The sequence below is a fragment of the Durio zibethinus genome, chromosome 2 (genome assembly GCF_047325235.1).
Source record: "Durio zibethinus cultivar Kanyao isolate XHJ-2024 chromosome 2, ASM4732523v1, whole genome shotgun sequence".
Classification (NCBI taxonomy): Eukaryota; Viridiplantae; Streptophyta; class Magnoliopsida; order Malvales; family Malvaceae; genus Durio; species Durio zibethinus.
This window is the reverse complement of record NC_143163.1, coordinates 39,392,636-39,407,626: the sequence shown is the minus strand read 5'-3', so window position 1 is coordinate 39,407,626 and position 14,991 is coordinate 39,392,636. Positions and strand designations below refer to the sequence as shown.

At 34.3% G+C, this 14,991-nt stretch overlaps 3 protein-coding genes across 12 annotated transcripts; 1 reads left to right on the top strand and 2 right to left on the bottom strand.

Annotated features, from left to right (window-relative positions):
* Positions 1 to 114: 114 nt before the first annotated feature.
* Positions 115 to 2,466, bottom strand: LOC111318390 (uncharacterized). Of its 8 annotated transcripts, none has more exons than XM_089756861.1 (4): positions 2,180 to 2,466; positions 1,085 to 1,505; positions 903 to 984; positions 115 to 525 (listed from the first exon to the last, which is right to left on the bottom strand). In XM_089756861.1, the coding sequence occupies exons 2-4, from the start codon at positions 1,199 to 1,201 to the stop codon at positions 362 to 364; spliced, it is 363 nt and encodes a 120-aa protein (XP_089612987.1). In that variant the 5' UTR covers positions 1,202 to 1,505; positions 2,180 to 2,466; the 3' UTR covers positions 115 to 361. The 8 variants fall into 8 exon arrangements, with proteins under 8 accessions (XP_089612987.1, XP_089612978.1, XP_089612980.1 ...); XM_089756869.1 differs by having other exon boundaries at positions 477 to 519; positions 1,328 to 1,505; positions 2,180 to 2,314; XM_022921236.2 differs by having other exon boundaries at positions 478 to 525; positions 1,328 to 1,505; positions 2,180 to 2,314.
* A 1-nt stretch (position 2,467) lies between these two features.
* On the bottom strand, positions 2,468 to 6,336 carry LOC111318389 (uncharacterized). 2 transcript variants are annotated; one of them, XM_022921230.2, is made up of 6 exons: positions 5,968 to 6,336; positions 4,807 to 4,889; positions 4,599 to 4,721; positions 3,632 to 4,462; positions 3,297 to 3,510; positions 2,468 to 3,179 (listed from the first exon to the last, which is right to left on the bottom strand). In XM_022921230.2, the coding sequence occupies exons 1-6, from the start codon at positions 6,251 to 6,253 to the stop codon at positions 2,653 to 2,655; spliced, it is 2,064 nt and encodes a 687-aa protein (XP_022776965.1). In that variant the 5' UTR covers positions 6,254 to 6,336; the 3' UTR covers positions 2,468 to 2,652. The 2 variants fall into 2 exon arrangements, with proteins under 2 accessions (XP_022776965.1, XP_089612968.1); XM_089756842.1 differs by lacking the exon at positions 5,968 to 6,336 and adding an exon at positions 5,181 to 5,216.
* A 4,184-nt stretch (positions 6,337 to 10,520) lies between these two features.
* On the top strand, positions 10,521 to 14,684 carry LTA2 (2-oxoacid dehydrogenases acyltransferase family protein). Of its 2 annotated transcripts, none has more exons than XM_022921227.2 (6): positions 10,521 to 11,491; positions 11,590 to 11,781; positions 11,935 to 12,022; positions 12,127 to 12,197; positions 12,285 to 12,368; positions 14,340 to 14,684. In XM_022921227.2, exons 1-6 carry the CDS (start codon positions 10,589 to 10,591, stop codon positions 14,442 to 14,444), a joined length of 1,443 nt encoding a protein of 480 aa, XP_022776962.1. In that variant the 5' UTR covers positions 10,521 to 10,588; the 3' UTR covers positions 14,445 to 14,684. The 2 variants fall into 2 exon arrangements, with proteins under 2 accessions (XP_022776962.1, XP_022776964.1); XM_022921229.2 differs by having other exon boundaries at positions 14,257 to 14,684.
* The last annotated feature ends 307 nt before the right edge of the window (positions 14,685 to 14,991 follow it).

Genomic DNA, 14,991 nt, shown 5'->3' with positions numbered 1-14,991 from the left:
ATGTAAATGTTGTGTTACCCTGTACATGATTATGAAGTATCCTTTTCTTATTTACAAAGGTTTCTGTTTGCATTAAATTTAAGCATCAGTTACTTCCGATTTTAGTTTTGCCTGAAAGACAAGACATATAATACTTTCACTCAGCAATGAAAGTAAAGAAAGTACAACAAAGATCAAGAAATCGGCTGATCATTTTAAACACATCCAACTATTCAGTGTGTTTTTCTATATACAGGTGAGACATGACCAAACTGATTATTTTCTTTGTACAACAAAAAGTATATACAGGGCATTCAGGCTACAACAGAAAAATGTTTATGTGAAGACTTCTGAAGCATATTGGATGTTTCTTGATTGGATTTCACCTTCGGGAAGAGCGAAAGAACCTCTTGATCATGGCCATTGTGCTTACAGGATTCCTGTAAATAACAGGAACTTGCCTTGAAGGTAACTTGACGATACCAGGGTAAGTACAGGTGAGTGTTACCTTCTTCTCCAACACATTTACCAAAACAGAGTCTGTCTCTGCCAAGAAACAATTAAATTAGGAATACAATTCATTAAGTTCCAAATTCCAGATTAAGACCATAATCCTGATTTCTGGCTAAATTTCATGCAACTTTTTTACCATAAATGTAAAAGCAAGAGAGCCACCGTTACCGCAAAAGACAGGAAAAAGGTGTCAAGCATATTTTGAAAGACATTTTACAAAGTTAACAGTAGGATAAAGATGAAGCCATTTCCAGACATTGTAGACTCGTTTTCTGTAGAAAATGTGTTAAAACACTGAAGAGAAGACCAATTCATAAACTGCAAGTGGGTTGTTAAAGAAAGTACAACCAAGATCATTTGATGAAGCTGATAATAATCTTAGCCACAATTAAATAATGAAGAAAGAGTACCACTCATTCTTGACATTATGTCAGCTATTCTCCTTTGACACCCTGCGCATCGAATATCTGCAGCGAGAACAACTTCGTGGACCTGCTCTCAGCAAATTGAAGATAGTAGACCAAAATCTGTTAGGAACTACACTCAACAGGCAACAAAATGAGAATACACAAAGACGGAAGAGAGTACAAACAAGAGGCATCGATAAGGATTCAACAGAGGCAAGGCTAGTTCCAGGAAGCAACAAGCTCTTTGGCTTGTTGAATTCAACTCTCCTGACCTCCTTCTTAGCCAGACCAGGAAGAACCATAGCTTCTTTATCCGTTATGTAAACACTGAAAGTGAAACGTCTTCGTACAAAGAAGGTCACCAGGGTTCAATCTGAAAAGGCGAGGAAGAGGCTAAAAACTAGAGGAAAAGGATCTAGGAACAGCACCTGCAGCCTACTGTTGTAACCGAACTACTGATAGAACAAGCCCATCTTTTGAGATGCTTCAGTTTGGAGGGTGAAGAAAGGGTCTTTAGATGGTAACAGGAAAGTGAGAAAGGTCTCCTTTTATGCTTAGTGGAAAAAGATGCCTCACTAGTACAGGGTGCCCCACATCCTACTTTTCCTGAAATTTTCTCAGCCATATAATAATTGTTTAAAGAGGTTGCTTATGAGGCCAAACTCATATCCATATCCTACTTTTAGTTCATTTAATCCATCATGTCATAGTTAGATCAGGTAAGACCCCCAAAACGAAACCACTTGGAGATTTGCTTTAGAATAAGACAGAGACTCCTCAAAATTTTAGGAGTAAAAAAGCCCAAACTCCTTTATCCTAAAAAAGCCTGGTGATATCATGAAGTAAAAAAGATTTGCCAATTCCGTAAAATATAGCAACTTGATTCGCCAAAAACAACTGAACCTAGGACGACGCCATTTACAGCTTTAACTTCGTTACCAAAGCTAATTTTTAACTTTAAAGAACAGCAAAACAGTGATCCACTTAGTTTTCATTTTTAGCAAATTAAAAGAGAAAAAACGATCCCTAGTTTCTAGGTAAAAACGGGACCTAAGTCAGAAACAATGGCTGGTTCTTTCTTCCAAGTTCCCTATCAGCAGTTTCCCATTGTAATACATTCTGGTCGTAATTGCCCAATTTCTGGATTATGTCAGGGAAATGCAGTAATAATTAAAGTAATCGTCCTTTTTAAAAAGCGTAATTTTTAGTTTCTAATCAACAAATATATTGGCCCCCATCAATGGAAAGTGATAATTACATGTATTAAGCACTGGACGCACCATGGCAACTCAAACGATGCCGTTTGGGGATCCTCCCTGCAGAAGCGGGAACCACCGCCATTATCCGTCCAAAGAGCGAATAGCGATACTCTCCGTACTAAACAGGGGACTGGAAACCAAGTTTGTCCAGTTGTGGAATTGGAAGCTAAGACTGGACAAAATTCCAACCAACCAAACTGCAAAGGGAACCAAAGCAGCCAAAACCATACATGCATACTGTCCAGCGTCGATGCAATGCTATTAGCAACTTCAGAGTAAGGCATTGAGCTCGCAGTTGAATTATGAATCTAAGAAAAATGTAAATTTTTATTACCAGAAATGATATACATGTTACATAAAAGCAGAAATCCTCCGGCAAACATCCTAAACAAATCAGGCTAACTTAGTTAGAAGTTATTATACTGCATCCAAAATTGTGACCTAAATTGCAAAACAGAAAGCAAAATCTCCACATATCCAATGAGAATAGTCAATCACCTAGTCATAACCAGGCTTGTTAGAGGCGGCACTACTGAGGAACTAAATAATGGATCACCTATGTACTTGCAGTTATCATTATCAACTTTTAAGGATGCAGGGATCAAAAATCTTTCGCAATTAACAGACCCTGCAGTGCATTTGATGGGATTTCGACTGCAATTCAGCTTCTGTATACAGGTCGCAGTCACACGTTTTCTCTTCCTCGATGACTTCCACTTCAACCGGGAAAGCAAATCATCCTTTGAAAGATCCGGAATACAACCCACATCTTTTGCCCTTTCATTTCCTGGTTCAACAGGAGAATCATTACAATCAGTGCCATCCTTGCCAAACTGCTCCCCGTCACAAATGGTGATTTTGTCCAAATTGCAATCAGAGGATTTGCCAGCATCTTGCTTTCTGCCACAGAGTATGGAACTCACAAGATCATGCCTTTCCTTTATATTTATCCACCGATTTCCCAGCCATTCCTGAGATTGTCTTACATCACCACTGTCAAAGACTGATTCCAGCTTTTCTCCTGCATATAATATAATATGTCAAGAGTTGAAAAAAAAAAAAAAAAACCAAAAAACAATCTTGACAGTTCATGATCACGAAAAAATCATTCATATTCAGATTTAAATTATTTATAAACCTGGAAAATAAACATGAAATTTATCTTCTGAATCCTTCTCAACAACAATGCCTTCCCACCACCCATCATGCCACCAGACATCAACAACGGACCCAACAACAATACTTGAAGCACTGCCTTTACGGTATTGTGAAGATGGTCGAATAGTTGTCCGTCCACAAATACGGATACCAACTTGATCAGGAACAGCAACCCTAGATGCCAAAATCCATTCCTATAACATAAAACCATGAAACATTTAGCAACTTCGGAAGGAAGGGTCAATAATATTAGTTTTCATTATTTATACATCCTTTCAGTTCCATAAATTAAAAACAATATATATATATATATACCTCTAGTTTGTTAGCTTCATCAGCTGCATCCTGAATGTCTTGGTATTGCACCTTCACCTTATCTTTGTGCTTCTTGATTATCTGAGCTCTAAACCAGCAACCTCTCATACCACTATCTTGAGCTAGTACTTCAACCTGGGAACCTGATTTTAAATGCTGAGAAGAATATTGCTTAGCCTCATCAGTGGACAGGAATGCAGAACTCCCCCCACTGAAACTGAATGATTCAGTTCCATTTTTACTGTTCTGAAAATCTAGCACATCTGCACATGATGCATCCATTGACTCTCTACTGCCACTGTAATGCATGTACACATCATCACCTTTTGACTGACAATATCTCTTTCTAGGCCTGATCCCAACACCATCGTCAACATCCCATTCTCTTTTCTGGTCATCAGAACGTTGCTGACCACTCACACAATCATTTGAAGGAGAAAGACCATACATATATCTAAGTATATCTTGTTTCCAATAACCCTTAACTAGAGTCACATCAAAAGGCTTTACATCATCATTTTCAAACTGCTTGCAGCATACATATGGCTCCAGCCGAGTATGTGTTGCCTCGTTCAAAAATTTCTTGAAATGCACTGGACTAAGGACAGTGGCCAATCCATCTATGCATTCAATACTGAGATCTTGAAGACAAAGAGAAAAGAAAATCTCCCTGCAATTATAATTGCGAGGCAAAACAATACCAACCTCGTCAATTTTGTGAAACCATCGTACCACAACCATCTTGTTGCCTCTAGAGTCCTCGTACAAATCTTCCAAATAGGCAACAAGTCGTTTATCCTCCTCAGCTAAGACATAAACAAAGTCGTGAATCTGAGAATATTTTATGAGAATGGGACAAAAAAGGCCAAAAAAAAATGAGTTAGATAATGAAGCCATAAGCCGCACAAAACTTTAAATGACAAAGCACAAATGGAAGGGGGGGATTGATAAAGATAATTACACTCACCGAAATTTTTACACCGTTCCTCCACAAGGACTGATAGTGTTTCCTTTTTTTCCTGCATGTCCATGGAGAACCTAACCATAAAAATTCTTTAGTGTACCGGCCCAGCTTCCGTGATTGAAGATCCTGTAGAAGGGAAAAAAATTCAAATATTGTTACAAGAATTTTTAATTGAAGAAAGAAAACCACATAGTAACAAAACCAATCATACCTTCACTCCAAAATCCATATTTTTCACATCTTTTCCATTCCAAAAGCCATTAAGTGAACAGTAAGGCTCACGGGAAGAGGAATCTGTACGTTTTAAACCGCAATTAGCAAAACAAATGCACAAATATTTCATTCTATTAAGACGCCGCAAAAGAGAAGATAAATAATTAAACAAAAACAAGATGACAAGGACACTGATACTTGAGAAAGGACAAAATAAAAACCAGATAAACACAATAATAAGAGCTTATATATGTCTTAATAGGATTCTTTTTAACCTTTCAATAGGAATTAACAGCTTATTGAAAAATGTTTATGTGGAGATGAAACTTTGTTTATTGAAACCTAATATGTTAGGATATGAAAGATGTTGACCTAGATATTTGAGGGTGTAAAAATCGTGACGCTCTCAATCGGCTCTTAAAATTTGAATTAGCAATCCTGCAACCCAGATTATAGTCCGTTAACATTTACCTTGGTGACTGGAACCAAAGGGAACAACCCACTCCAATCACAGAAACAAATACCCCCCAGCCAAAACAAACACAAAGGGAGCAAAGAACAAAGCCCAAGGTTACTTGAGAACCAAAAAAAAAAAAAAAAATCATAGGTTTAAAAGTTAATATAATGAATCAAGATAAAGGGATGGTTTTAAAAGAGAAAATTTACACATCTTCCAGTTCATAAATAAATATATATATATATATATATAAAAGAAAAACCAATGAAAAATCTCAAGCCGGCACCTTAATTTCTTGGGGTAAAAAAAAAAAAACTCCCAGACTTGAAAAAGAAAATGAGAAATAAAACTTTTAAAAAATCTGGCAAAAGAAAAAAAAAAAACACAGAAGCTTGATAATATTATCGGCCTGTATAGCAAAATTATAAATCAAATAAAAATAAAAATTGAAAACGAATAGTAAATAAAGAAAAGGAGTTCAAAATCTTATAAAAGGAAACCGATTGTTTGAGAGAGAGAGAGAGAGAGAGAGAGAGGAAACGCTAATAAAATCAAATCCTATCAATATTCACCACAAACACTCAGATCTAACAAAACCCTAAGAAAATTGAGCCCAACACAATCCCTAATAAACCCCTAAATCTCCAAAACCTCAAAACTCAATATAGGAAGAGAAGGTGAATAATACTTTTAAGTTATTACCTGAAACGACAGAATTGAGCCAATAGACGACCTCCCTGCGAGACTTGAGCTTGTAAAACGACGTCGAAGAGAAGAAAAGGGAGCGGTTTTTAATAGCGAAATGATAAGACATGTGCCTCAAGCTTTTCTCTTTCCCAATCACAGCCAGATCCGAAACCCCATCTCTTCTCTTCAAATAATAATGAACCTCTCTCCTGCCTTTATCGCTTGAAACATTCACCTCCACCCAGCTCACATACGCTGCCGCGCTCCACGATGGATAAGCCGCCACCGACACTCCCTCCATCTTCAATTCCAAGAGCAAAAAAAAAAGAAGTTTCGTGGGAAGTTGAGAATTTTAGAAAGAAAAGATAGTTCCAAAATTCGTCTGAAAATTTTGTGTCCGCGGGAGGGAAATTGAAAATTTATACGTGGGAGGTTTTGCAGATTGGGAATCAACGGTCACGATTGCGTACACGAGGATGACACCAAGGAAATCAATAGGAAATTTCATTGCCGATGAAGGGGAAATTTGGATTACTAAAATACCCTTGATAAGATTTTGGATTTACTGGCCGTTTTTTTTTTTTGCATTAATCCGTCACGTGTCGTATTGGAGGGCTTGAAGAACAGGACAAAACACAAGTTGAGGAAAGAAAAGAAGAGAAGTGGAGCCCGTAATTGGCGGTCTATAAAAGTTAGACTCGCTCAGCTTGATTGCCAGCTGTCAGATTTGATGTATTTTCTATTTTTAATTATTAATTATTAATATATTATGTAAATTTTAATATAAAACTTTTTTCCTTGCTATTTCTCCTCACATTCTTACTCAATATTTGAAAAAAATAAATAAATAAATTATATCAAATTAAAATATTTAATTAAAAATTTTCCAAATTCAAGGAAGTTATTTATCATTAACTTTAGGTAAAATATTTGGCTTTTCTTAATTATCTTTTTCATCACGATTAAGTGTACATGAGCTTAAATTTAATATATTATTAATATATAAATTTTATATATTTTTAATTAATCAAATAATATTATCTTATTAATTAAGTGAATTATATTATATCATTCTATTAATCCGATTCACTCATTAAAAAATAAAATTTTTTAAATTATTTATTTTTTATATATTGATATTTACTTATTAATAATTTTATTTACTAATAATATATTAAATAAATTTTATGTATATACAAATATTTTTAATGAATATATTTGATCATAAAATTTACAAATATCACAAGCGAAATTAAATTATTGTCATATGTTTATTTAATATTTATTTTTCATAAATAAATATAATCAAATAAAACATGTGTTAACCTTCTAACAAAACAAAATTTTCATAGGTGACTATGAAAATTCAAATTCCAATATCTCACCCTCAATATCCAAACCTAAAACTTTCAAGGAACATGTCTCAATTTCTAACTGTTACAATGTCTTAATTAATTATTTTTATATTCGCATTATCACTATTTATATTTCTAAAACCAAATGATTAGTTATATTAAAAACAAAATTGATAAAGAGTTCAAAATTGTATAGCACACAAATAATTCAAATAGATGCATAGATTAATGTTTTAAAAGTTTGAGGTTGCTACATTTCAAAGTTCAAAACATAATAAATTTTGAATATAAAAGATAATTCTATCATTATGAATTATAAAAGTTTTACCCTTATTTACTCCCTTTTTATATAGCATGAAATATTGGGACAACAATTGTGTAATTTAATAATTAAAATTAATTTTTAACAATTTAAAACAAAAATATATATATAGCATAATCTACTATTGTTATATGTGTGGAGGTGTTAGTGAAATGCACGTCGAGGGGTAGGCCTCATGCAAAGCAGAATTAAAAGGCATAAACAGCATGAGGGCAAATAAGTTGGCCCTTTGAGAATTTAATAATATTATTATTTATATTGGTGGTGGGTCCAATTACTCTTATTTGTCGAATTAATTTACTATTATCCAATATAATTAATACTAATATAATTAAAAAAAATTATAATTGAATTAAATTGATATGGTGATGTAGTGATTATGTATGATTCGAATTGAATCAAATTTTTTAAATAATATATAAAATTTTAAATTTTAAAATTTAATTTAAATTTAAATTAAATTTTTAACAATCTAAATCGATTTGAATTTTATTGATTATGTTTGATTAATGATTTTTTTAATTTATTTTTTTATTTTTATATAAATTTAATATAATTTTTGATATATTTAAATAGATTTATATATAAAATAATTATTTTATTTTAAAAAATTTAAATATATAAAAATTAATAAAAATATATAATTTAATTCAATTCAATTTTTTTTTTTTTACTTTTAACTTTCATCTTATCCAATTTTAATATGTATTTGATATTTAAAATTAATTTAAATCAAATAAAAAACCTAATCAAATTAAACTAAATACTATAATTACAAATAAATTTTTAATTTTTTTCTCACCACTAATAATGAAGATGAATGAATTTTTTTTAAAAAATAATTTAAAAGTAAATAAATTATTCAATTCTTTAAATTAATATAAGATATATCATATATGATAATTTAAGATAAATAATTATAAATTTTATTTTTAAAATAATTTTAATAAATAATTATCACAGAATTCGAATTTAAAAAATTTTTATCAAAAAAAATAATTTTAATTAATTAAATTAGATAGGAAGAATGAATTTCAATCGTTGGGGAAAATGTCCAGTAAAAATGAAAACTGGACGGATGAATCATCCAACTTGGAGAGTGGTAACGGCGACATTCACTATTGATAACGGCTTGTCGCCGTAATATTATCGCACCTTTTGGCTGTTGATAATTGTACGAGAAAAAATTATTTTAAAAATAGGGGACAAGTCCCATCACGGCCGGCATGCTGATTTTTTTGACTTGGTTCTTTCTTTCTTTTGTTTCCATTTTTCTAAAAGCAGCCACAATGGAAAAGAGAAAAAATTGAATACGACCAGGTACTGCTTCCTAGGCCAGAGTTCGTCTGACGCGGCAAATCATCTGATCGACACGCTGCATCAGCATCATGGACGCGTAGCTTCAATAATACTGTTATAATACCTCTTGAAATATCAAAAGATTATTTATTTATTAGCTAAATTTATTATTAAATTAAATAGAGAGGCGATTCACCGAATAAAGGCAAAAGGAGATGGCGTAGCCATCGGGCATCGCTCCCAATTTAGTGACAGCTGAGCCGGCATCACAAATTTGGGACTTATCTTCTCAGGGTGGGACGTTTGAAACAAAATCTGATCGGCTGCCTTGTTCAAAAGGAAGATATATATTTTTTTACTTATGATTTAATTTAATTAATTTATGTAAATTTTTTTTAAAAATAATATTCAATAATTCTAAATTTTATATATCACAAATGTATTAAAATAATAAAGAATGCATTTTAAAATTAATTTTAAAAACAAAGTATAAAAATACTTTTAATTTTATTATCAAAATATATATAACTCCAACAATGGAGTAGAAGGTTATCACATTCTTTATCAATATAATATTTAAACATAATATTATTTTATAAAAGAAATAATGTAACATGCTAAAATATTTTATTTTCAAAATTTAAAAATTTATTTGAAAAATTAAAAAGTGAATATTTATGTCCATTGATCTTGAAATTAATTAATTAATATGATATTGAAGATAAGTTTTGATAGTTACTGTTTAAAGGAATTTATATTCATAATATCTTATTTAATCGGATAAATATATAAATAAAAAATTTAAAAATAGATTAAAAATAAAAAAAATATTTATATGTTTGATAAGCCCATAGCATATCTCAAGAACAATGCTGCTAGTCCAATTTTATTACTATCCAAGCCAAATCTTATTTTATGGCCTGACTCCTAAGGTATGAAAATGCAGATCAAAAAATGGGTTTAAGCGTACAATGGCAAATGTTGTAAGCCCAAGGCCTTAATGGTTGCCTTCTACTTAAAATTGCTAAGAAAAATGTTGTTACTATGCTTGGTTTGGACTGAAAGTTGTTGGCCCAAGTACTTTATGCTCTTTTTTTTTATTGGCAATAACTTTTTGCTCTTTCAGTCCTTCTTCTTCTTCTTATTTAACTTTTAGACACAGCACTTTTTTTTTACCAATTTTTATTTTTTTTAAGCAAGCGTGACAAATGGTTTTATATATTTCTTTTAATTACTCTTTTGTTAATTGGAGTATTGATCCGAATCAGATTGGACCATTTAGAACTTTAAAAGGAAATTCTTTTAATATATGCAACCATAATTTTCAAACCACAAATTTTAATTACATTACAATTTTTGAGTGCAATATTAAATTAGCTCTTGGAAAACAAGGGCGTGCAATTGAAAAGAAGCAAAAACTTGATAGCTCAAAGTGTGAAAATGAAAACAACAAAATCCAGTTAAGGAAGTCTAGCAATGGGCGATGCAAACACAGTTGGGTAGTTCATAGAGTCCAACTAACTTCTCCTCGTCTTCTCCGCCGCTCCCTTCCCCACTCTATTATTTTCCCTCCACTCCTTTCTTCTCCATTCGCTCCTAAATCATTTCCTTCTTCTTTCTCTCCAAATCCTCTCTCCAAAGCAAGAAAAGAAAGGGAAAAATGGCTTCTCCTTTTCTCTCCAACACCACCATATCTTTCTCCTCTTCCCTCTCTTCTTCTTCTCTTCCTCGTCTTGTGCCATCTATTTCTTCCTCTCCAATTCGTTTCAAGTCAACCCCAAGACGAATCTTGACTGTCCGATCGAAGATCAGGGAGATCTTCATGCCCGCCCTCAGTTCCACCATGACCGAGGGCAAGATCGTGTCTTGGATTAAATCCGAAGGCGATGTTCTCTCCAAAGGTGAAAGCGTCGTCGTTGTTGAATCCGACAAAGCTGACATGGACGTCGAGACTTTCTATGACGGCATTCTCGCTGCTATCGTTGTTGGGGAAGGCGAAACTGCCCCTGTCGGTGCCGCCATTGGCATCCTCGCTGAGACTGAAGATGAAGTTGCCGAGGCTAAAGCCAAAGCTGCCTCAAAAACGGGTGCTGCAACCCCATCTGCTCCTCCTGCTACTCCTTCTCCAGCTCCAGCTCCCCCGAAGCCAACGCCAGCTCCAGCGGCTGCGCCAGTTGCGGAGGGGCCGAGGAAAACCGTTGCGACACCATATGCAAAGAAGTTAGCGAAGCAGCACAAGGTGGATATTGAGTCCGTGGTGGGAACAGGGCCGTTTGGGAGGATCACGCCCGAGGACATTGAGGCGGCCGCCGGTATTTCGCCTTCCAAGACAAATGTTGGACCTGCGGTGGTTGCGGAAGCTAAGCCTGCTGCTCCACTGAAAGCTACAGCTGCTGCTGCTGCCCCTTCTAGCCTTCCTCCTCCAGTTCCAGGTTCTACAGTAGTGCCATTTACGACAATGCAGGCTGCCGTTTCGAAGAATATGGTGGAGAGTCTTTCAGTGCCCACATTTCGAGTGGGGTATCCTGTGACTACGGATGCGCTTGATGCCTTGTATGAGAAGGTATATTGAGTTGGATTATTCGATTTGATAAATTGGTTTATTTGTGTTTTGATTGTCAAATTGGTTTTAATACATCAGTTTGGTATATTTGTTTATAGGTGAAACCAAAGGGTGTGACAATGACTGCTCTGTTAGCGAAAGCTACTGCAATGGCACTGGTGCAGCACCCTGTTGTGAATGCAAGCTGTAAAGATGGCAAGAGTTTTACTTATAATAGTAACATTAACATTGCGGTAGCTGTTGCTATCAATGGTGGCTTGATTACCCCAGTTCTTCAGGATGCAGATAAGGTTAGTGATTTTATGTATTGATCTTTAATCATCGGAATCTAGCATATGAATTACATGTTTTTAGTGAACTGATACATTATAGTTATATAAGGTTTTTCTATCAGTTTTGTATAGCTTGTAAGAGCTTGACTGACTGGAATTGTTTTGGAACAGTTGGATTTGTATCTATTGTCTCAAAAATGGAAAGAGCTGGTGGAGAAAGCCAGATCAAAGCAGCTTCAGCCTCAAGAATATAGTACAGGTTTGTACTGCTTAATGGTTTCACCTCTGGTTCTTCTCTGAGTAGGTGATTGAGATCTGGCTTCTAGTGTATATAAGCATAAATCATAATTGAATTGCTTGCAGGGACATTTACTCTGTCCAATCTGGGCATGTTCGGTGTGGACAGGTTTGATGCCATTCTTCCCCCAGGCCAGGTGAGTGGTTATGGATGGACTTTCAATTTCTACCGTTTGATTATATTTCTCTACATTTTGTTAATTATTTTTTGGAATGATGATCAGGGAGCTATCATGGCTGTTGGAGCATCAAAGCCAACTGTTGTTGCTGATGCTGATGGATTCTTCAGTGTGAAAAACAAAATGCTGGTGAGTCCAGTTTTTATTTCATTGTCAATTACAGTCCCTTTTGGATAAAATTTTCTTTTGAACTTTAGGGAAAATACATTAAATAGGATAAATGATATCACATCTATTGTGGAGAAATACTATTATTTAGTGTTAATGCTTTCAAGTTACGGTGTTGTGGCAGGAATTGTATATTACATTCTAATTTTAATCAATGTAATATAACAGTGAAACAAATGTAAGGATCTGAGGCCATCTTAGAAAAAGTACGTTTTAGGTACTAATACTCTAATTGTCCGGAGTAACTGTCATACTGTTTTAAGGAGTTCTCCTGTTATTACTCTTCATAGGTTATAACCCTTTAAAGGAAATTATTGGTAGGAGGAAAAGATTCCTCCAACTATGGCTCTCACGACTGGTAGGATTACTGGGATATCCAATCTGATTTACTACCCTTTCATCTCTCAGTTCAAGTGTCAGCATGTGAAAGTAGGATATTGTGATATATGTTTGCTTTTCCTAAAGATCATATGGACTCTCAGTTAGTAAGTATACATAGTGCCTTGGTTGCTGATTCTCGGAAGGAACCTACCTTGATTAGCTTCTGTTGGCCCAAATTGCTGCTTCTATGCTTGCTGACTGAATGGCTAGGTAAACTTCCCAAGTGACTGAGATCTTTGCCAAGACATTGTGCAATATTGGACATAAAGTATAGGATCAGTTAGAGGTACAACAACAAACTAAGCCTTAACCCATTAAGTAAGGTTTAGCCATATTGGATTATAATGTGCCACTGTGCCTAATTCTAGACAATATCCTTAGTAAGCTTAATACCTTGAGGTCTTCGTTTGTAGTTTCGATCCATGCCCGCTTCAGTCCTGCTCTCATTCTCTTGACATGCGTATATCTATCAAGTCACATCTTCGCAAGGGGGTATTTGGAGGTCTTTTATTTATGAATTTTCATTGCAGTCAACCATCAATCTCTTTTCAGACTTTTCTTATCTTGACAACACAAGGAGATTGAATTCATGTATTCTTGGATTTTCCCTCTTGAAAGCATGATTAGGGCCCATTCAATTTTGGAAAATTTTCTCCATTTGTGCCACTGTGCCTAATTCTAGACAATATCCTTAGTAAGCTTAATACCTTGAGGTCTTCGTTTGTAGTTTCCATCCATGCCCGCTTCAGTCCTGCTCTCATTCTCTTGACATGCGTATATCTATCAAGTCACATCTTCGCAAGGGGGTATTTGGAGGTCTTTTATTTATGAATTTTCATTGCAGTCAACCATCAATCTCTTTTCAGACTTTTCTTATCTTGACAACACAAGGAGATTGAATTCATGTATTCTTGGATTTTCCCTCTTGAAAGCATGATTAGGGCCCATTCAATTTTGGAAAAATTTCTCCATTTGTGAAAATTATTGAATCAATAATTCAATAAGAATAAGGTAAAACACCAATTGGAAACATGGGTTTCCAAACTTAGCTAAAAAAATTGAAAACAATTTGAAATACTTGTCCAAGTTTTCTATCAAATTGGAAAACAGGAGTTTCCAAATTTAATTAGTTACTTTATTTTATTGATCATATATGGAATAAATATTTTTCCACAGCTGAATGAGCTCTAATATTTTTGCTGGCATTAAATAAGTTATATTTGTCCAAATTTATTGTATATTACATGAGAGTGGTTAGAGCTCTTCTTTGTTAGAGATGAACCAATCTTTGTCACCATGATCATATTAATGTTGAAAGATTGTGCTAAAAATGTTTTAATGAAGTTTTGAAAAATATTAATAAGAAATAACTAGTTTAATTGTTACACTAGGTTTCTTCCACATACTGGTGAATATTGCGTGCTTTTCATATTTAATAGTTTAATATAGGAGTCCTTTCTTTGGACAGGAGATAAACTGAACTTTTCGTCATGGCCGACTATTTCTAAAGAGCAACTTAAACTGAGTTGGAATGTGATTCCTCTATTTCAGGTGAATGTAACTGCTGATCACCGCATTATCTATGGTGCTGATTTGGCTGCCTTCCTTCGGACCTTCTCAAAGATTGTTGAGAACCCTGAAAGCCTGACTTTGTAGATGATGCTCGGGTTTATGCAATGAAGTCACACTGAGTCTTTATTTGGTGGCAAAGCAAGATTTTTGTCTGTCTATTTAAACAAAATGCCCAACAGCTGAGGAGCCTGTTTTCTTGTAGCAGTCCGTTGTAATGTATTGCATTTTTATTATTTTTTAAGGGTTTCAGGTGCCATCTCAGATGTAGTCGAATTAGATATGGATGGAAAGGAATAACAACGGGAAGTTTTTGACAGAATTAAACGCAAATTGTCTTGTTAAGAATTGTGGTTTCAAACTTTGTTTTCCAGTTTTACTAGATTAGGTGTTGAACGTATTAAGCTGGCACTCAGTTGTTTTTTTTCTCTTCAACATCGTAGATTCGCAGGTATTGATGTCGAGGTATAAGAAACTGAGCAACTTTGGAATATCGACATGTTTGCAGAGGCATCAAAATATACATGCCATGAAATATGATTAGCTACCTTAAATCATAGGCATTTACTAGCTTGCAGGCTGTCTAATCATTATTTGCCGAAATGCTGAGAAGGATTGATCCCATTGGAAGTTA